At 56.2% G+C, this 20,721-nt stretch overlaps 2 protein-coding genes across 4 annotated transcripts in view; one reads left to right on the top strand and one right to left on the bottom strand.

The window, feature by feature from the left end:
* The first annotated feature begins 365 nt into the window (after nucleotides 1–365).
* SLC15A3 (solute carrier family 15 member 3) lies at nucleotides 366–12,907 on the top strand. Its single transcript, XM_057727904.1, has 8 exons — nucleotides 366–1,650; nucleotides 4,725–5,014; nucleotides 6,957–7,104; nucleotides 8,542–8,655; nucleotides 9,382–9,550; nucleotides 11,008–11,166; nucleotides 11,985–12,140; nucleotides 12,626–12,907. Exons 1-8 carry the CDS (start codon nucleotides 1,093–1,095, stop codon nucleotides 12,778–12,780), a joined length of 1,749 nt encoding a protein of 582 aa, XP_057583887.1. The 5' UTR covers nucleotides 366–1,092; the 3' UTR covers nucleotides 12,781–12,907.
* TMEM132A (transmembrane protein 132A) overlaps nucleotides 12,842–20,721 on the bottom strand; it is a 14,449-nt gene continuing 6,569 nt past the window's right edge. For 2 of the 3 annotated variants that reach the window (XM_057727903.1, XM_057727900.1), the window contains 8 exons: nucleotides 20,340–20,671; nucleotides 18,927–19,076; nucleotides 17,661–17,859; nucleotides 17,433–17,576; nucleotides 16,156–16,358; nucleotides 15,125–15,401; nucleotides 14,524–14,715; nucleotides 12,842–14,122 (listed from right to left, as the gene is read on the bottom strand). In XM_057727903.1, the coding sequence (XP_057583886.1) occupies nucleotides 13,082–14,122; nucleotides 14,524–14,715; nucleotides 15,125–15,401; nucleotides 16,156–16,358; nucleotides 17,433–17,576; nucleotides 17,661–17,859; nucleotides 18,927–19,076; nucleotides 20,340–20,671 (2,538 nt within the window). In that variant the 3' untranslated portion in view covers nucleotides 12,842–13,081. The remainder of the gene's footprint in view (nucleotides 14,123–14,523; nucleotides 14,716–15,124; nucleotides 15,402–16,155; nucleotides 16,359–17,432; nucleotides 17,577–17,660; nucleotides 17,860–18,926; nucleotides 19,077–20,339; nucleotides 20,672–20,721) is intronic. The other variant, XM_057727901.1, reaches the window with a different exon arrangement.

Raw genomic sequence — 20,721 nt, 5'->3', positions numbered from 1 at the left:
TTGTGGGCCCTCTACAGTGCCACAAGCTTCTTGAGGTGCCCCCACTTCCTTCCTCATGATGGCACTTGCACAATCTGAATTGCATTTGAGAGCTTCCTGTGTCTCTCAGGAGCCCGGGCAGTGGTTTACCCCTAGTTCAGCTACCATAAACCAGTGATCCCCAGATCAAACCTCCTTTCGTCCCCCTCCACTGGGCCTCAGTCTCTGCACCCACCAAGTGGGCGGGTAGGACCAAATGATGCATATGGCCCTTCCGGTTCCAGCACTCTAGCTTGGGTTTGTGATTGGAAGAGAATGCAGCAAAAGTGGAATCCAGGGGAGAAATGAAAGTGAAAATTGGAAAACATTCCTCCAGCCTCCAGGAAGGTGGGCAGAGTTGGGAGTGAGGGTAAAGAGCGAGGAAAGAAGGGAGGTTTTTAGAAAGCTGGGCGGGCAGGGTCCCTGTGACCCAGGCTTTCACTTCTCCTAAACACCCCAAGACACCATGTGACGCAGCTCCGCCGCAGAAGGAGTGAAAGGGGAAGCTAGGGGCTCCCTGAGTTTCTCAAGAAGCAGAGAGCTGGACAGAGGCTGAGCCCGGAGGGAGAGGGACTGGGAGGGGTGGCAGGGGAGGCAGTCTCCGGACAGACGGGGAAGAGGTGGAGGAGACAGCGGGGTGGTGGGGGCAGAGGGAGCGCCTGTGAGAGGATCCCTCTCCCTTAAGTAAGGGCCAGGTGTCACCAGAGAGGGGACAACGGTTAAGAAAAGGCGACCAACCGGGGAGACCAACAGGAAAGGAGGGGGAGGGGCAGAGACGAAAAGAGAGAAGGGTGGGCAGTGAGGACCGGTGGCGAAAGGAGGAAGAGTTAGGGGCGGGAAGAGGGGAGAGGAGAGAATTAGGGAGCGGGAGGTAGCATCTGGGTAGCCCTAGAGGACAGAAGGGGCGAGAAGGACAGGGAGAGGGGACAGGGGAGCAGAGGGGGAAAGGAGAGGAAGGGGACCGAAGGGGGTGAAAAGGAGGGAGGAGTGGAAAGGAGAAGAGTGAGGCCGCGCGGGAGGGGCGGAGGACTCGGGAGCGGGCGGGGGGTAGGAGAAGCGCAGCGCGGGGCCAGGATGCCCGGGCCGCGCTCCCGGGGGGAGCCCGGCGAGTCCGAGGAGCGCCGGCCGCTGCTGGCGCGCAGGCCGCGAAGGCCCCGACGGTGGTGGCAGGCGGCGGCGGCCGCGGTGCTGGTCGTGGAGATGCTGGAGCGCGCCGCCTTCTTCGGCGTCGCGGGCAACCTCGTGCTCTACCTGAACAACGCCGACTTCCACTGGGCGGGCGAGCAGGCGTCCCGCGCCGCGCTCGTCTTCCTGGGCGCCTCCTACCTGCTGGCGCCCGTGGGCGGCTGGCTGGCCGACGTGTACCTGGGCCGCTACCGAGCCATCACGCTCAGCCTGCTGGTCTACCTGGCCGCCTCCGTCCTGCTGGCCGCCACCGCCTACCCCGACGGCCGCAGCTCCTTCTGCGGCGAGATCAGCCCTGTGCCGCTGAGGCCCGCCTGCCACTCGCCCGACTGCGGGCACACCTCGCCACCTCCCTACTGCGCGCCCACCCTCTACGCGGTGCTGCTGCTGCTCGCCCTGGCCGCCAGCTCGGTCAGGAGCAACCTCACCTCTTTCGGTGCCGACCAGGTGAGTGGCAGGAGGGCCCGCCCCGTAGGGAGGACTCGGGCGAGGCGGGTGGCGTGAGGAGGGAAAGCGATGGATCCGGGGGTCAGAAGGCTCTGGCTGGCAGCGTGACCTCGGACAAACCACTTCCCCTCTCTGGGCCCAGTTTCCTTATTTGAAAGAAGCTAGGGGTGGGGGCGTGGAGCCCTGGGGACAATAGGGATAACCATAGTTGGCCTTCTTTGACTATAGGCCACTTTCAGTGTTTTAACGCATTTCATCCTCTTAACCACTCAGGAGATTGGTAGTATTATGTCCATGCTACAGATAAGGACACTGAGGTTTCAGGTCATCAATCAACCTGTCCAAGGTCTCATACAGAGCAGGTCAAAGATCAGGGTAAAGGTAGCTGGACTTCAGGCCCCACCATGAGCCCCATCTTTGTGTGCTACAGGGATCTAGGGGCTGGTGGGGGCAAGCCTCTTCCTGCCAGCTGTGCCAGAGGTTGAGTCAGGCCTACTTGTTCAGATCCCAGCTCTGCCGCTCACCAGTCAGAGGCATTTGGGCCAATATCTTAATTTCTGAGCCTTTTTCTGTACCCTTTTAGACAGACTATGGCACATAGGAGAAATTCAAAGATATTTGCTAAATGAATGAGTAAATACCTAATAACGTGGCTATATTTTGATAGCTCTACTCAGTGGGATATTAGACAGTAATTTTTTTAATATGTAACATGATTGGAAAAAACCACATACAGTGTTAATGGGCAAAAGAAATGCAAAATTGCATACAGAATATGATTACAGCCATGTGACAAGACCAGGTGTCAAAAAAAAGGGGAAACTGTAAAAAATTATAACAATAATGTGATCAGGTGCCACTGGACTAGTTGTACTTTTTTTCTTAATTGTCTGTTTTAAAATGTTCTTTAATTGCATGTATTACAATCAGAAAGGGGACATGTTGGAAAGAATCATTGCAGCCAGTTGGCATCCACAATCCAGCATCCAACACAATCTCCAGTGTCCTTGCCAAGGAGTTATCCAGCCTGCCTGTTTGGATTCCTTTGATGATGGGGGATTCAGTGCCCCCAGGACAGCCCTGTCCATTTCTCAGCCACCACTGACCTTCCTTCAGACCGGGAGACACCCAATATCTGCGCATGGGAATCTCTCATCTTCCCATAATTCTTTTTTTTTTTGGTTGCACTGCTCTGCTTGTGGATCTTAGTTCCCTGACCATGGGTCAAACCTGGGCCCCAGCGGTGAAAGTGCCAAGTCCTAACCACTAGACCACCAGGGAATTCCCTCACCTTCCCTTAATTCTGCTTTTTCATTGACATCCCACCCCACCCACCGTGTGCCCTTAATCTGTGCCCTTGATCTCACTGACCTCCAGAAGTCCTCAGCCATCTACTGCCTCCTGTCTCTCCCTCCTCTTGGTGGCAGAATTGGTCTCTCAGAGGCTCGGCCACATGGACTCTGGGTGGGGCCAGCCCAGGCTGGAAGGCTGCCTGGGGATCCAGCCTGATCCCTAGCACAGTTCAGAAACACTGAAATGATTTGAGGCAGGGATGGACGTCATTAGATTTGAGTTCTTTAAAATGGCTCTAGCTACAGGGTAGAGAGTGCATGGGGGTAACAAGAGCAGGCACACCAGAGCAGTGAGGGGGCTGTTGCAGAATTCAGGGGGGCAGTCAGACGGGGAGAGCGGATGGGAGGGGGTGGCACCATCTGGCAGACAGCCATACCCAAGAGCTGCGTGTTTAACACACTTGCTGATTTCAGAAAGGGTCATCCATCATTCTCGACAAAGTGGCTGCTCGTTTTGGGAGGACTCGTTTATATCCTGAACGGGCTGCCTCGTCTTCCCTTTAGAGTTGCAATTGTTGTATTCATTTACATCCAATTAATAAATGGAGTGCCTGCTCATAATGGAGCTGATTCAATTTTCTGCTTGAAAGTCTACAGCACAGATTCTTAGTGAGCGGGAAGGCCCGCCCCTCCTCATCACCAAGAGGACCCCTCAGAATCTCCAAGGGGATGCAGTTTTAAATGCACCTGTGTGGATTATAATTTTACATTTGGAAAAGGAACAAAATACCTAGTTGCCCTTTTCCTAATGCAGCTACAGAAATTAAAGCTTGACAAAATCTTCTTGGCTAATGGATATAAATATATCTCTAGATGGAAGAAGAATAATGGATTCTGAGATTTAGGGAGTTATTGAAAGGGTGATGGGGTACAAAATCATTTATCTAGAGAGGTGACCTCCAGACCTTACTGCTTTTTAAAAGTACAGACCTGCTGAGTCAGAATCTGGGACCAGGGTCTAGGAGAGGTGCAGGCAGCCAGTGCAGTTGATCCAAGCCAGCAGACTGGAAGGGGCCTGAGGCCTGGCTGTTGCAGATTGATCCAAATCCTGGGTAAAGATTTTCAGCCCTTCTGCCCTTGCTTGGGGCCCTGATTTTTTTTTTTTTTTCCACCAGGCCAGAACCCACTCCTGGGGCTGTGTCCAGGACCACTTCTGCTTTCCCTGATTAAACCAATTTTGTCTAACTGGGAGGCAAGTTAGGGTGGGAGCACAGTAGAAGACTCTATTTGCATCTTCAATCTGCAGAGGAAATTTTCAATTAGACTTCTAAGTTCTTTCAGTAATATGCACAAATCATATTTAACAATGTGGAACAGACCTGAGATCTCGGTTGGCTTTTTTCTAACTGTGAAGGTGATATACAGTGTGGATTGCTCAAAGACAAAGGGATAAATCAGCTAGAATTGAACCAAGTGGCATCAGAGACATCTGTTGTCTACTTAGTGACAATAAAAAAGCAATGTGTGTCAGGGGCATGAAGGAAGAGCTGCGGCAAAATGTCTTGATCATTAACAAGTGACTCCCAAGAGAAGGGTTTATTCATTCATTCAACATATATTATGGAGCATCTATTTAGTGATCAGGATTAGGAAAGTGCTAGAAAGTCCCACCCACTAATCCAAGAAGTGTCTCTGTGGGCGAGGGGCTACAGGCACAGAAAGTATGTCATGGCAAGGTGCCCCCCCACCACCTTGGCCTTCACTCTCACCCCTGCCTGGCAGGTGATGGATCTTGGCCGCCATGCCAACCGCCGCTTCTTCAACTGGTTTTATTGGAGCATCAACGTGGGTGCTGTGCTGTCGTTGCTGGTGCTGGCCTTTATCCAACAAAACATCAACTTCCTACTGGGCTACGGCATCGTCGTGGGCTGTGTGGGCCTGGCCTTCTTCATCTTCCTCTTTGCCACCCCCAGCTTCATCACCAAGCCCCCCACAGGCAGCCAAGTGTCCTCCATGCTCAAACTTGCTCTCCAAAAGTGCTGTCCCTGGCTGTGGCACCGACACTCGGCCAGGTGAGGAGGGGGCTCTGGGTGAAGAGGCCACATGGTCCAGTTTAAAGACGTTCCGGATCAGCTCCAGTGGGAGCCCTTTATGATGACCAGCTCCCCAGCAGGCTAGAGCTGTCCACTGTGACCGAGGATGGCGATGGAGGTCAGGGTGGTGGTGGCGTTGTTGGCAGTGGACTGACTGTAGAGAGTGCGAGGGTGTTAACGGTCTTGACAGTGAGGGTGGCGGTAAGGATACGGAGGATGGTGTTATTAGCAACAATGAAGGTAAACGCTGGCAATGGTGGTAACCGTGACAGTAGAGGTGGTGATTATGGAGATGATGGTACCAGTGAAAGTTGTTGGGACAGAATTCTACACTACCCTGATATTAAGTATAAAAGGCTAAGAAGTCAGCCAGACCGGCTCCCTTTCCCATTAGCTGGCATCCAAGGGAGGAAGGTTCTGAATGGCCTTGCGTGTGCACAGTGGCTTCCTTTTGCCTCTCTCTTCCTTGAGTTAATTGACTACTTACGCCAAGCAAACCTGTCTCCAGACCTTGAACCCAGTTACTGTGCCTGTCAGTGGGATCTAGACAGAAAAGGTATAGAACATGCTTTGCCCCAACCTGGTGCATTGCTGTAAGGTTTTGTTTGAATGATCCATTGCTGCCTAACAAACCACCCCAGAGCTTAGTGGCTTAAGCAATTACCTTTTTTTTTTTTTTTTTTGCCTCTTAAAATCCTGTGGGTAATTGGGCTCAGCTGGGCAGTTCTGCTTCTTATGGTATCACGGGGCTGGTGGGGTGGGGGGGCTGCAGTCACTGTGGACTTGAGAGGCTAGAACATCCGAGACGGCTCACTTTCCTGCCTGGCAGTCGATGTTGGCTGTCAACGAGGGCACCTTGGTTCCCGTTTGTGTGGCCTTGCCTCCAGGTAGCTGGAGCTTCTGCCAGCAAGGTGTCTGGGCTGCAAGAGGAGGGCACATTCCAAGAGGGAATGTTCCAAAGGGCAGGAAGTGGAAGGTCTCGGTCTCTTAAAGGCCTTTTGGAGGTTTGGAGTCCCAGAGCATCACTTCCTCCTCATTCTGTTGGTCAGCACAGTCACAGGTCAGCCCAGACTCAAGGGCAGAGCAGATAAACTCCACCCGTTACTAGAGGAGCGCCATCACAAACTGGGCGGGGAGAAACTGATGGTGGCTGTCTTTGGAGAAAACCACACTGGTATCATCCCTTTTGGAATCTCAAAGGATGAGGCAAGGCTCTTGGGCAAGAAGGGATTAGAAGACTCTCAGAACAAAGGGCAAAGGGTAAAGGCTGATCTTTCCCATCTCCTACTAAGTTCCCTCCACCCCTGCTTCTCCGTTCTATAGGGAGAGGGCTCTCATGTTGCCTGTTGAGGAAGATGGACTTGGAGACCACACTGGGGGAACTGAGGTGTCTCAAATTGTGACAGCCTCTCTGTGTGTGTCAGGCACTAACTGGGGCTTCCCTGCTTCCCATGGCAAATCGACACTACAAGCCAAAAAGTCCCCCAAGACTCTGCTCGCTGCAGCCTCTGGTCTTACTTCCCCCAGGACCCAAGAGGCCACAGCTGTAGGATGGAATGGGTCTTGATCGCCGCCTCTACTGCGGGGATGACAGTGATGGCACTGACGGTGGCAGTGCCAGCGATGAAAAAATTAATGGTGATAGTAATGAGAACTCCATGGAGGGGATGGCTTTGGTGAGGTGATGACCGTACTCATGGTGATGGTAGGGATGCTGGCGTTGATGATGATGGTGATGACGGCGAAAGCGATGCTGATGGTGGAGTGGAGGAGATGAGGGCGGTGATTTCCGAGATGATGGCTGTGATACCTGGTGATGGGGGGTGGGATTAAAGTAGGGGATTATGAGGGAGGTGGGAAGGTGGCCGTGGTGGTGGTGACAGCAGCAGCCATTTTATCTGCTGCCTCTATGGCCCCTCAGAGACCCTCCAGGTGCCCAGTTGCTACCTGACCAGAGGTCTCCCCAGCCTGGTGCTTCCCCACAAGAAGACATCGCCAACTTCCAGGTGCTGGTGAAGATCTTGCCTGTCATGGTGACCTTGGTGCCCTACTGGATGGTATACTTCCAGGTCAGCACCCTGCCCTTTTGCTGGATCCACAGGTCCCTCACTGGCCTCATCTCTCACCAAAGATTCTCAGGACATGTGGAAAGGGGGAGAGGCTCACAAAGTGAACTGCTGCCACGTAGCAGCTGGGGTGGGGCCCCGGCACCAGGCTGTCCTGATAATTACACTCCCTGGGTGGTAGAGCACGAGGAGCTCTGGAGATGGGTCTGAGGCCCAGTGACTGAATAAGTCACCCCATCTCTCTGGGCCTCAGCTTCCTCACATTAGACTAGAGGCTCTGACAGCTCTGCAGCGTTCGGATTCTCTGACTTGGCAGCGGAGGCCCAGAGAAGGTGTGTAGGCTGCCTGAGGCCCGCAGCAAGTTAGGGGCAAGCTCAGAGCTTCAAGTGCTTTGCAACAGTGGTTCCGCACCCTGGCTGTGCCTCAAATCCCCTGTAGAGCGTTCTAAACATACAGATTGCCAGGTCCCACCGCAGACTACTGAAAGAGAATTGCCGGGGGAGCCTCTAGTGCAGTAAATTTCCCAGTTGATGCTGACACTCAGCCTGGGTTGAGAACCACTGCTTCCTCCTGCTCCCCAAGGGCAAGGTTATTGGGGTGAGTGTGTGAGGGGGGTGTGTGGACGGTGGACAGCAGCCTAACCCCCGCCTCTAATCTCCAGTCCACAAGGGCATTGCCTTCCACACCCCCTCTGTAGGAAGCTTGTTGCGAGCTGCAGAGGATGGGGGTCAGGCAGGGCCAGCCTGCTACTTGGGGGTGGCACAGAGGCAGAAGGTGTCTGTGATGGGACTCGTGTGCCCATGGTTGATCCCCAGACATACCAGTTGTCAGAATACTGACATCCTTCCATGCCAGTCAGCAAACAGCTGCTGCCCTGAGCAACCCAAGTGCCTTCCCCTGCCCCCAGGCTCTCCTGTGGGATTCTCCCAGATTCTCCTCCCTCATACAGCAACTAAGGAGGTAATGCCTGGTATGACGGGACCCCCTGGAGCCTATTCCTGCCACTGTGTCCAGGGCCATCCGGGAGGGTCAGCACCTACACAGTCCCCAGTTGTGTCAACCTGTGGGGCTCAGCTTGGCCTCAGTGTCATCTGAGAGCTCCCCATGGGCACAGCCATGTCATTATCTTCCCCATGTCAACATCTATCCATGCCTACTCTGCCCCAGGCCCTAGAGACATGCATGTGAGCCAGACCAGCTGGGCCCGGGCTCTGGAGCAAAGCTGCACACACACCACTCGAGCCTAGAAGCAGAGCAAAGGAAGCTCCTGGGAGGGAGGAGGCTGGGAAGGTCACTTACCCCTGGAGGCTGGGAGAGAGGACAGCTGCCCGGCTGCCCTGTGCTGCCGCGGAAGAATGCCTGCCTTAGAGCTGGGAGCATCCTGGGATGGAGATGAGGCAGCCTACTCTGTTCCAGCCTTACTTCCCGCTCTCTCGGCAGATGCAGTCCACGTATGTCCTGCAAGGTCTTCACCTCCGTATCCCAAACATCTTCCCAGACTACCCTGCCAACAGATCCACGGCTCTGAAAACCCAGAGCAGCAGCGGCTACAAGGTGAGAGACGTGTGTGTGTTCAGCCCCCACTTCAGGCCGGGCCAGGGGCTTCCTCCGAGAAAAGGAGGAAATAAAGCTACCTCCTCACTCCCGTCCCCCAGTGGCAAGGCATCTTCAGGATACAGGAAATGCACCTGGAGGCTCAGACATCCCGCCGAAAAGCTCAACTGCGTACAAGACTTCAGGCCAACTTCACTTCCACCCACTGCTGCTCTGAAGCGGGCCTCCCTGCCCAGTTTGCACCAGGCCCTCAGATCAGGTGCACTCAGGGTGTCCTCAGCTCTACCTCTCTCCCTCCCTCTCTGGGACTCCTGGATTCTCAGATATCTGCCTTTCACCAGGACTTTCCAAACCAGTACCTTAGCATTTCAGAGACTCTTAAAATCAAAGATCTACAGAGCTGGCAGACGAATGACTTATTTGCTACTAGACTGCCCTTCCTTGCCCATGGCAGACATCACTAATCAATCATGACTTTGTTTCATGCTGAGCCCATGAACGTTCCAGGCAGCCACTACCAACTGACAGAAGTTAAAGGAAACTATTTGCCATCCCTGATCTAATCCATCCCCTAGTTACACAGCCGAGGAGTGTGTGTTCAGGGGAGGGGAACGGACTGACTCTGGGTTACCCAGGGACAGTCTGGATGGAGTCCAGGTCTCCTGACTCCAGCCCAGAGCTCTTTCTTCTCTGCTAGCCTGCCTTTCTTGGTTCCTTCTTGCCCAGATCCCAGAAGCCTGGCTCCTCCTGGCCAACGTGGTGGTGTTGCTAATACTGGTGCCCGTGAAGGACCACCTGCTCGATCCTTTACTGCTGCGCTGCAAGCTGCTTCCCTCGGCTCTGCAGAAGATGGCGCTGGGGATGTTCTTTGGTTTCACCTCGGTCATTGTGGCAGGTGCGTGGGCCCGAGTGGAGGGCCTTGGGGTGGGGGTTGGCCTTTGTCTGGGGCTGGGGGAGACTCGCTCCACCAGGGACTGATGCTGAGGCTGTGGGCCTGGGCCAAGTACACCCTCCACTCAAGGGCGCCAGTCCTGGCTTCTGGAAGATGTGAGCTGAAAGAGACCCTCCTCCTGGAGTCCAGCCTCCCCTCGTTTTGACAGATGAGGAAACTCAGGCCAGGATAGGAAAAAAGATTTTCCCCAGTGGGGATGTAAGCTCCCTGGAGGCAGGGGATTTTTTTTTCTTTTTTATTCACTGCTATGAATAATGCACGTGGATGCTCAATAAATGTGCTGAATGTGTTTTCCAAAGACACACAGCCACTTAGTGGTTGGAGGACTTTTCCAAAGAGTATTATTTATTCTCTTCCCTCTTCCATTTCAAAAGAATTTGAAGCCACTTCTAAGAAAGGGATCTGGTAAAGAAGCCTTGCACGCTACTGCACAAACCTCAGCCCTTTTCACTTTGTGACTCCATGATCCTGAAGTTACTTGGTGTCTCTGAGCTTCATCTTTAAAATGGGGAGAGTAATTCATTCAGACCCTGTGCAGGCCCTGGGCTCTGCCCTCATGGCATGTGGTCTAGCAGGAGTGTTGGGAGGATTAGACAAGATGAAGTCGGAAAAGTACCCAGCACCATGCCTGCAACACAAGGAGGACCCAGAGGAATTAAAGCTCAATAAAGAGTATTGTGTTGTAAGGATGAAAACCAAACTAGATTCTTTTTCAGCTACATGCTTTAGTGCATTTTGTCCTATTTCATCCTCACAATAATCCTGGGATTTTTATTCCTACTTCTTGCATAAGGGAACTGGGTCTCAGGGAGGTTAAGTGATTGGCCCAAGATCACACAGCCAGTGGCAGGGCCAAGATTGGAACCCAAGTCACCTAATTATCAATACATAAACAGTGTTTATTTCACAAGAGCACAGCTGTCTCCTAAGCAGTGAAGGGGAAGGAGATAAAATAAACTTGTAAGCCAGGTTAGAAATGCTACTGGAATTCTTGATGGTGCCATAGCAGAGTCATGTGATATCATGGGAACAGGGCCGGCTTTGAAAGCAGACACGGTGGGGCACAAATGCAGCCCCAATGACTTATCAGCTGTGTGACTCGGGGCTGGTTGCTTAACCTAAATTTCTCTTTCTCATTTACAAGAATGTGTATCAAATGCCTCGCCCATAACAGGCTCTCTGTTAATAAGAGCTGTTACTGTTATTGAGTGCAAAATCTAGTTCTGAGCCTCCTAGCAGCCAAGGCAAAAAGAGAAGAGTTGGAGGGGCCAGAATTCTTTCCCTTACCTGTGGCCTAGTCAATCACTGGCTACTGAGTGAATACCCACTACATGCCCAGCTCTGTCATGGGCTAAGCTACCTACAGTGGGCCTGACTATAGCCCCTCTCCCCCCAAACAGGAGTCCTGGAGATGGAGCGTTTAGAGTACATCCATAACAACCAGACAGTGTCACAGCAGATTGGGCAGAACACGTACTACGCAGCACCACTGTCCATCTGGTGGCAGACCCCTCAGTATCTGCTTATTGGGATCAGCGAGATTTTTGCCAGCATCCCAGGTACCTTGGACCCCTCCCCTGCTCCCACACGGGAGATGGGCTCTGCCTGGTGATGCCTCGAGGTCAGAGGTCTCATGGGCACAGCCTCTGGAGCTTATCTGCATGGAGGAAGGCAGGATTTTCTCAGTGGGGCTGCATTCACCCAGTGGGGCTTTGTCAGCACGGGCTCACGCCAGGCACTGCAATAGGCAGTGGGGATTAGAGGTGAATAAGACACTTCTCATACCAACTTCCCCCATAGTCCCCCTGGTGCCACGTTCCCCACCCTCTGTGTCTTTGTGGTTGCATTTCCCTCTGCCTTCCCATTTCCTAGATTGGAAGTGAACTCCCATTTCCCCTTCAATTCCCAGTCTAACTGCCGTCTCCTCCATGAGGCCCTCTCCAAGGCCCCTGGGCAAAGAGGGTCCTCTCTGTCTTCCCTTTGTTCATGTGTCCTAGGGCAGAGGGAACAGAGAAGGGGGGAGACATTGGGAGGAGACTTCTAAGGTTGAATCAAAATGATCTGGTGATGATGTTGAAGGTAGGCAGAGAGAGCAGAGGAGAGACAGGGTGAGGATGGGGCTGGCTCCGTGGTGCTGTCACTGAAGTGGCAGACCCAAGAGGAAGGGGAAGGGGGGAGACAGAGCAGTGGGGCAGCATCCAGGTGGAGGTGTTTGGATGGGGGGGATGAGCAGGCAGAGGCAAGGGGTCACCCAGGGGAAGCCAGAAGGGAGACTTGGTGCAGGTGGGGTGGAGGCTGTGGCCCGGCAGGCTGGGACCTGAGCCCGGTCTCTGCTCCTCCACCGGCCCCTTGGGTTGTCCTTCCTCCCTCTCTGCAGGCCTGGAGTTTGCATACTCAGAGGCCCCGCGCTCCATGCAGGGTGCCATGATGGGCATTTTCTTCTGCCTGTCCGGGGTGGGCTCGCTGTTGGGCTCCAGCCTGGTGGCACTGCTGTCACTGCCGGGGGGCTGGCTGCACTGCCCGGAGGACTCTGGTGAGTGTGGGGGCCTCCCTGGGGGTGGGACACGAGTGGAGGGAGGCTTGCAAAGGTGGTGGCAACCGCTAAGTGCTTTGACCCCAGGCAGATGGAAATGGCACGCTAGACTCAGGGTCACAGGGTTCCAGCCCAAACCTGGCCCACTGCCCACAGCATGGCCCCCCTCCTTGGGCCTCAGATACCCCAACTATCAAAAAAGGAATCCATGAACTCAGCAGACCTCCAAGGTGCCTTCCTGCTTCTGGAACTCTGCCATTCTGGCTCAGGGTCACCTTTCTCTGCGGTTCTTACGTTTTAAGCCCCTGAAAGAACAGCAAGCTATGAGGGCATCAGAGACGCCACAGGAGACACCCAGGACAGCCCCGTGCTAAAGGACTACCTGCCTGGTATTTTCAGATCCCACCCACTGCTTGCTTTGGCTTCAGCTGCCAGCCCCGGGGGAGCCCTGGCCTGACCCAAATGCCAACCCCTCCTTTCCCCAGGGAACATCAACAAATGCCGGATGGACCTCTACTTCTTCCTGCTGGCTGGCATTCAGGCTGCCGCCGCCTTGCTGTTCATTGGGATCGCTGGTCGCTACGAGAGGGTGGCCCAGGGCCCAGCCTCCCAAAGCTGTCCAAAGAGGGACGGTGGCTGAACACGGCGCCCACCCCACCCCATCCCCTCTCTCCCTCAACACAGACAGCTGCAGGCCCAGCTGGGGTTTTCTTCTCAGTTTATTCTGTACCCAACATAAGGATGAAATTGTTCTCATAAATAAGAGCCCTGAGCCCTTCCTCACGACCACGGTCCGAGACAAGGGGCAGGGCAGAGGGGGCCTGGGTGGGAGTCCTCGCAAAGGACGAGGCCGGGGACTCGCGTCAACAAGCACCAGAGGAGGAGCCGGAGGCTGCCCAGGCTGGAGGCCCATGGCGCCGGGCCAGGCAGGCTGGGGAGGGTCAGGAGCTGCCCCGGATCCGTTCCATGTAGCTGCGCAGCTCCTCGGGGTCCTTCAGCCCCATGTCCTCACACACCCAGCGGATGTCCTCCTCGCCCGCCACCAGGATGGACTGCACGGCAGGGGCCCCCACGGGCTCCTCGGGCAGCTGGGCTGGGGGCACTGGCGCAAACGTCACAAACTCTACGCGCTTCCGCCGCCCCCCGGCTTCCTTCCTGGCCAGGGTACTCGGGGAGCTGGCGGTGCCCCCGGCAGGGGCCTGGGCCAGGGTCAGGGCCTCCCCACCTCCGCCACTCTCGCAAGGGCAGCCTCCCTCCCCCTTGGGCAGGCCAGGGGCCTGCCGGTGCAGCTGGCGGCTCAGTTCCTCCTGGTCAGTGCCCAGCCAGACCCAGTTGTGGGGCTGGGGGGAGGCAGGGTCAGCGGCACTGTCGGGAGGCTCCTTGCGCTGGTAGCGCAGCACAAAGACCACGCCATTGACCAGGAAGATGAGGACGGCCAGACAGAAGATGCCCAGCAGGGCGTACATGCCCAGCTCTAGGTCGGTGACCCGCTGAGGGGCAGGGACCATCTCCTCCGCTTCTTCCTCCTCCTCCCTAGCTTCTGCCTCTTCCTTCCTGGTCTCCTCCTCTGCCCGCTCGAACTTGCCCCTCACGTCCCCGCTGCCCCCCACACTGCCTGCTGCCCGCCGTTCTCCACCCACGCTGGCCTCCGGGGCTGCTGAGCTCCGAGCTGGACTGGATGGGAGGGCAGGGGCCGCGGTGGGAGCAGGGGGCAGCCCTAGCCAGGCAGTGCCAGAGGCCAGGGGCACACGGTGGCGGCCCCGGCGGCAGGGCTCAGGCGGGTGCAGAGCCACATGCAGGGGGAGCCCCTCGGCGCCCGCCCCACTCACCACCACCCTGAACTGGGCACCCCGCTCCTCGGCCAGAAGCACGGCACCAGGCTCCTCGGCTGAGATGGACAGTCCCAGGTCACGGTGATCGTAGAGCTCAGCCGGGGCCAGGGTGTGGTCAGAGAAGGACAGCCATAGGGAGAGAGCCACCTCCTGTGGGGCACACAGACACAGGCAGAGACACGCGAGGGCAAGCACGCATGCACACGGAGACCACTCCCACAGAGACAGGTCACACGGAGGAGGAGGGACCAGAGAGAAAACAGACATAGGCAGAGGGACAAAACACAGGGAGAGAGGGGACATGCGTCAATCTCCTGTCTGCTACTCAGCCCCCGGGTCTGAGTCATCGGCAGGGCCCTCAGTTAGAACCATCTAATAACCTCCCACTGCCACACTCCAGCCAGCCACTGCTTGATCACCTCCAGCCGCAGAGAGCTCACTACCTTACAGGGAGTCAGTCCTCATCCTGAAAACCCTAAGGTGAAGGGTGGAGGCACCTCCCCATCCCCCTGGAGATGTTGACCGCATCCCCCTGACCCCCCAGCTGTCACCTGCTTTGGGGCAGGAAGGGCTGACTGTGCCCAGCACATGGCTGTGACCTCCCCAGGGTGGGCAGTGCCCCAGCTTAGGGCCAGTGAGATGCCCATCACCGGCTGCACCCGAAGCTCCAGCACCGAGACCTTGTCCTCCGTCACAGCCAGCGCCTGCTCCCCCAGGATGGAGGCAGACAGCGGGGAGCGCACCTGAGGGTGAGAGGGAGCTGGAAGTGGGGGGGCCTCGCACACAGACTGCCTCTCCCCTCTGAGAGCCCAGCACTCCTACAGAAGTATCTGGTTTATGCTCCCAGCATCCGCACAGGCTGTCTTCCCACCCTTTGCCCCCCGACCACACACCCTATACATACCTGGGCCCCGATCCCACACCTAGGGGACAGCTCCCCCCTCTCTCAAGACCTGCCTCCTACATACCTAACCCCAGCCCTTCATACTTTGAGGACTTCCCCCATTACACGGGCCGCCCTATCCTGACCCAATCCCCCATACCCCTCGGTTCACACCTCCCCAGGTATACCCTGGGCCCTTCCGACACTCTTCACACCTGCCCATTAACATTCTGGGAGTCACCTACACCCCTTTCTGGCCGTCTGCTCACCTCGATGGAGGTGACGCCGGGCTCCCGGCCCACCAGAACGCGGCCTCCCTCCAGCGAGGCTACACGCGGGTCCTGCACGCGGGCGTGCGGCGCCACGAGGTGGGAGACGTCCAGCAGCCAGTCCGGGCCGAGCAGGTGGGTGAGGCGGCGGCCGCCGTCCAGCGGGTGGGCCGCGAAGGGGACAAGGAAGCGCACGCCGGCGCGCTGGTACTGCAGGTGGCAGCCACGCGCGCGCCGCTCGGCCTCCTCCACCCCTGCAGCCTCAGGATCCGGCGCCCTGCGGGGAGGGGCGGCCCGGGGGCGGGGCGTCAGCACGGGCCCTGCTCACAGGACCCCCCTCCCCCCCCCAACCCCGGCTCCTCTTGGGTGCACGTTCTCCGAACACCAACCACAGCCGCACCTCGGAGGTCAGGTCCTTACACCTGCAGGCGCCGCACCGCAGTCCCATTCCTGATTGGTGTCTTTGCCTATTCATCAAGCCGCTCTCGCCCTCCCCTTACTCCTAACTGGAACTCTGGCTAAGGCGTGAGGAGACCCTCGCTTTTGGGGGAGACCCACGGTGCTCACTCTCTGGAGGGCCTGGGAGCTCGGATTCCAGAGGCCCGAGGCCACCTCGCCCTTTTGGGCTCTGGTGGGATGCCCTCAATATTTAGTGAGCTAAGTGCCATCTTAGGCTTTGAGGACACAGCAGGGAATAGAATAGACAAAATCCCCGCCTTCAAGGGCTTACATTCTAGGGAAGGAGTGTGGAGGCGGGTAGTCAGACCACAAACAAGATTAATCAGATCCTGTGGTATGTTAGGAAGTGATGCGTACTATAGAGAAATGAGGCAGGAGAAGAGGAGAGGAGCGGAGGTCTACAGTCACAAACAGCGATCAGAGGCTGGGTGATGGGCGGGCAGGGGTAGAAGAAACAGCAGGCAACAGGGCGTTCTTCAGACCCCAGCTCCGGCATGTGGCTGCGTCCCCTGAACACTCAGTCCCCGAGCGACTTTGCCAAAGCCTGGCAGCCTCCCCAGGGCTCCACTCACCCTTCGGCTGGGCCGGGTACCCTCCAGCCTCGGACCTGCTCGAGGGTGGTGTCGGTGAGCTCGATGCGCAGGGGCAGCACTGGGGCCCACACGGTCAGCCGCAGCGAGGCCCGCAGCCGGCGCCACCAGAAGTCCACCCGCACCTCCCGAGCGCCCCGGCTCTCCTTGCCGTCCACAAACACAGCGTCACAGGCCTCAGACACCTGTGGGAGGGCAGAGGGCAGGGGGTGGGCTCAGCCACCGGGGACAGGTGTGGACCAGAGGGCAGCCCTGACCCCATGCCTTAAGAAAGGGGTACGGTTGAAATTCATTCTGTATTTTACTGTAATGCATGTCCTCAGGTTAAGATTTCTCCATGCAGCCAAGATCCATTCCGTTGGGAGGAACACACCCTTCCCTGAGTTCACCTGGGGCCCAGTTGGGGGAACTGGCTGTTTGCAGAGGACAAAATCTTTTTCCTGGCAGAGCAGGGTTTGAATCCACAACTTTGGCTCCTCGTTAGTGCTGGCCTCTGACTTTGGTGCTGGAGCCATCAGGTGCAAGTGGGTAGGCAGAGGCTGGGGGCAAGGCAGACCTATCCACCCACGAATGTTCAGGTAGGGACCATTTACACAGAGGCAAAGTGCCGGCACATGTAGCCAAAGACACCTTCACTCAGGCGGCCAAGATTTAGGAAATGCAGGCTCTGTGCTTCCCCTCTTAGAACTTCAAAATGGGGATGTTGCCCTGCATTTTTTTTCAAATCTCATGGGTCATTATGAGGCTCCAATAATAATAGTTGTCATTATTTTTACCATTCTATAATGATTATATTGTATTCTTATTATAACAGTAGTAGTTGCTATTGTTCAGCCCCTGCTCTCTGCTGCATACTGTCTTAGAGGGCTTTTAATTCTTACAACATCCCTAAAATAGATTCCCATTTTAAAGCTTAAGAAATGGAGGCTCAGAGAGGTTAAGCAACTTGTTCACAATCACACAGCTAGTTGATAACAAAGATGGGTGTCAAATGAAAACTTTCCCATCCCAAAGTACATGCTCTTAACTCTCCCACGTTAGTTCATTTGCCAATGCAGTAATGAACTTGAAAGTGCCTGAGTTGGGGGCTTTGGGGTTGCACAGCTCCCACCTGACGCTGGAGAGAGTTGGTGGGAACAAAAGCTGTGGTTCCCCGTGTGAGGTTACCAGTGCCAAGAAACTGTTCTCTTGGGGACCTGAGTCGGGAAGGAGGAACACTGTGTGCATCACAGGTGCACAAGCGCATACACGCCACTCACCTGCAGGACCTGTGTGTTGGCTGACTCGCAGCCGATGTGCTCTGTCACCTCCACCAGAGCGCCCCCACTGTCCACGGTGACAAGGCGCACGGGGACACGCCGTGGCACTCCAGTCAATGGCGCCGTGTTCACCAGCTCTTCAGCCTAGGGGTGCAGGAGGAGCTCAGCCCCAAGCTCTTCACCTCACTTGGCCTCCGGCCTGGCCAGAAAGAGCTGGGGACCACTTACCTTGGCCAGTGGGATGAGAGCTCTTATGTCCCTCTCTGACACCAGGATCTCCCACACCATTTTGTCCTTCTCTGCTTCGGGGGCCTGGCCTGGGTACTCCAACTGCCATGTGACAGGGCGAGTGACCGCCACGCCCCCACTAGTGCCATTCTCCACCAAAAAGTCCACCCACAGGAACTCGGACAGTTCGAGGGGGCTGCTGGCCAGAAGAGAGAGAAACTGAGTGCTTGCTAGTGGCCAGGCATTGCTGTGAGCATTTCCTGTATTTGTGAGGTGGGTCGTATGATTATCCCCATTTTACAGATGAGGAAACTGAGGTACAGAGGTTATAGAACTCTCCCAAGGTCACACAGTGAAAAGTGGCAGGGCTGGGATTAAACCCAAGCATCCTGGCTCCAGAGCTCAAGTTTGTATCCGCTCAAGATCCATGTGGTCCCTTCACCAACCCCTGGGATGCTTGCTAGCTCTCCTGCCTCCTGGGCCCCCTCCACTCAGACCTCTGCCTTCCACAGCCACCGGGGTGGCATAAAGCACCAATGTGGATTTCTACCAAGGAGGAAGATTCACTTCCACGCCGCAGGACTGGCGCTCGACCCTCTGAATAATAAATAACCTCACAGTTTCCTTTGATCAAGCACCTACTATGTGCCAGGAACTGGCCTAGATGCGTGCTGTGCGGTACCTTATTTTCACAAACCATAAGGAATGTGTCATTATACCCATTTCACAAATGAGGAAATAGAGGCTCTGGTGCAAGGGGAGGAGGGGCGGCGTTTAACTGGCTCTCCTAAGTTATTTATCCAAAAAGTGTCACAACTAGGATTCAAAGGGGGCTACAAAGCCCATAGCCTTGACACAGACTCAGGGCATGAATAATAAGAGTTCATAAGTGTTAAGAACTGCAACTGGGCTTTGGGGGAATATTAATGGCCAGGGAAAGGGGACCCATTTGGTGGTAGTGGGAGGTGGGGTAGCAGCTGTGAGGGTTGTGACTGGGTGGCCAGGATAGGTTGTCATTGCCTGGAATAAGACTCACAGACACTCACTGTACCTGGCACATGCCTGGGGATGGATAAATAGTAGCTGAATGAACAAAAGATATATCTGCTTTTGACTGCCTCCTCAAAGGAGTGTGCTCTTATGCCTGCCTGCATGGGAATACAGGGCCATGCAGCAGCCCCCTCCCCTCGAGCGCCCTAAATCTGCCCACTAGCACTCTAGGACCATCCCTCCCCACCCTACCCCTCACGGGAAGGAAGTACCCACCTGGAGTCTGACCCCATAGGCCCGGCCCGGTGGCAGGTGATGAGGGTGGTGTGGTGCTTGGAGCCCTTGAAGCGGTCCAGCTTGGCTGTCCAGAGGGTGGGTTGGGCGGGGCGGGCAGCTGTCACGTGCAGCCCCTTCTTTACCTTGATCCTGGGGAGGGGACACAGGTCCAGTTTGTCAGAGGGGTGCTGAAGTGTGGACTGGATTGGAGTGGGAAGACAAGAGGCTCTGGTCTGAATCTCCTCCTTGCCATCTTCCGACCCAGAAGGACCTGATCTCAATGTAGGTCCTGCCACACAGCTCTCCCCCACTCAAAGACCGCTTATGACTCCCCACTGCCCACAGGGTCAAGTCTTAGCCTGGTATCCGAGGCCCTCCAGGGTCTGGTCCAGTTTCTTCTTTGGCTATGACATCTCTCCGTGCACTCTTAGCTTCAGCTACACCCAAAGTACACGTGCGCGATGCCCTTCACGCCTCTAAGCCTTTACTCAGGCTGGGCCTTCAGCCGGGTCTGCCCTTCATTTCTTTACCTGCTCATTCTTCACGTCTCCAGCAACACAGATACCATTTCCTTTAGAAAGCTTTCCCTGTGGCAGGATGAATTTCCCGGCCTAGACCCCATAACCCCAGCCCCGGCAGCACTTTGTTACGGGTCCCTTAGTGCCAGAGGGGGACCGGGCCTTGCTCTTTTCTGAAGCTCCAGAGTGGAGACTTGGAGCTTGGCATATTTTATGAGTCTAGGGAAGATCTAAGGATGATGTGAGTGAGCCGAGAAGGGCGTGAGAGACAGGGAGATGGGACGGCACCCGAGAGACACAGGAACGGGACACACACACACCCGATTATGGGATAGGCAAGTCACGCTCTGCAAATCCTCGGCAGTGAGATTGGGGTGGGGGACAGCTGCTGGAAGGACTTCCTGCAGAAAGGGACATGAAAAGGAGGGCCTTCCTATGGAGAGGAGCCAGCTCTGTCCAAAGGCTAAGGACCCGAGGTGAGGGTGGCAAGTGGGAAAAGATGCAGAGGAAAGGGACTAGGGCAAGTACCTCTCCTGGGGCATCCGAGCATTAACCACTCCCAGGCACTGCACTTTCCAGTTTTGAAGCCCTCTCCTGTCTCCCCTCCCTGGAGCCACAGCTGCCCTGTGGGCAATGTTAGCCCCACTGGGCAAAGGAGTCTCAGGGAACTGCCAGGGAGCTTCCTACTTCTGATTCCAAGTTCAGGGCCGTGCCCAATCGCCAGGTCCTGCCTGCTGCAAGGGCAGTCACGGCACTTGGCCTGGAGGGCATTTGGCAGACCCCTGTTTTGCAGAGGCCAAGGATTCCACTAAAGACCCCAAGAGGAAGAGGCACCTGCCCAGTCTTCCCGCAGAGGTTCTGGCCTCTGACCCACCCCCAGGGGCCCAGTGCTCACCGCAGGGTCAGGACGCTGGCTGTGAAGTTGTGCCGAAGCAGGAGGGTGGCACTGAAGAGCTGACCGGGCCTCACAGGCACGTCAGGCACCCGCAGGGTCACTGCCTCATCCAGGGGCACCTCTTGGTACTGTGGGGGGTCTGCCGGGCGCAGCTCCACGCCGCCCACTGGGAGGGCCTCCTCCCCGGGGGCCTGCTCCCTGCCAGGGCCGCAGCCCCCAGGGCCCTCGGCTGCCGGCTCCAGTGTGTAGGCCAGCTCGGCCTGGGTGGCTGAGTCCTGGGAGAACCAATGTGAGGGGAACTCCAGCTCCACCACGCAGGCGCCCAGGGATGGCTGCAGAGACACAATGGCCACGGTTGGTGTGGTGGGGGAGGGGCGTCCCA

Source organism: Hippopotamus amphibius, chromosome 3 (assembly GCF_030028045.1).
Source record: "Hippopotamus amphibius kiboko isolate mHipAmp2 chromosome 3, mHipAmp2.hap2, whole genome shotgun sequence".
In the NCBI taxonomy this organism is placed as follows: Eukaryota; Metazoa; Chordata; class Mammalia; order Artiodactyla; family Hippopotamidae; genus Hippopotamus; species Hippopotamus amphibius.
The sequence above is the reverse complement of the archived record's forward strand: the minus strand, read 5'-3'. Positions and strand labels throughout refer to the sequence as shown.

What these genes read in the sequence shown, in the direction of transcription:
- SLC15A3 (XM_057727904.1), top strand. Translation starts at nt 1,093, where the DNA reads ATGCCCGGGCCGCGCTCCCGGGGGGAGCCCGGCGAGTCCGAGGAGCGC. An exon ending in TGGCACCGACACTCGGCCAG is followed by an intron (nt 5,015 to 6,956) that starts GTGAGGAGGGGG and finishes ATGGCCCCTCAG; the next exon opens with AGACCCTCCAGGTGCCCAGT. An exon ending in AGAGCAGCAGCGGCTACAAG is followed by an intron (nt 8,656 to 9,381) that starts GTGAGAGACGTG and finishes CTTCTTGCCCAG; the next exon opens with ATCCCAGAAGCCTGGCTCCT.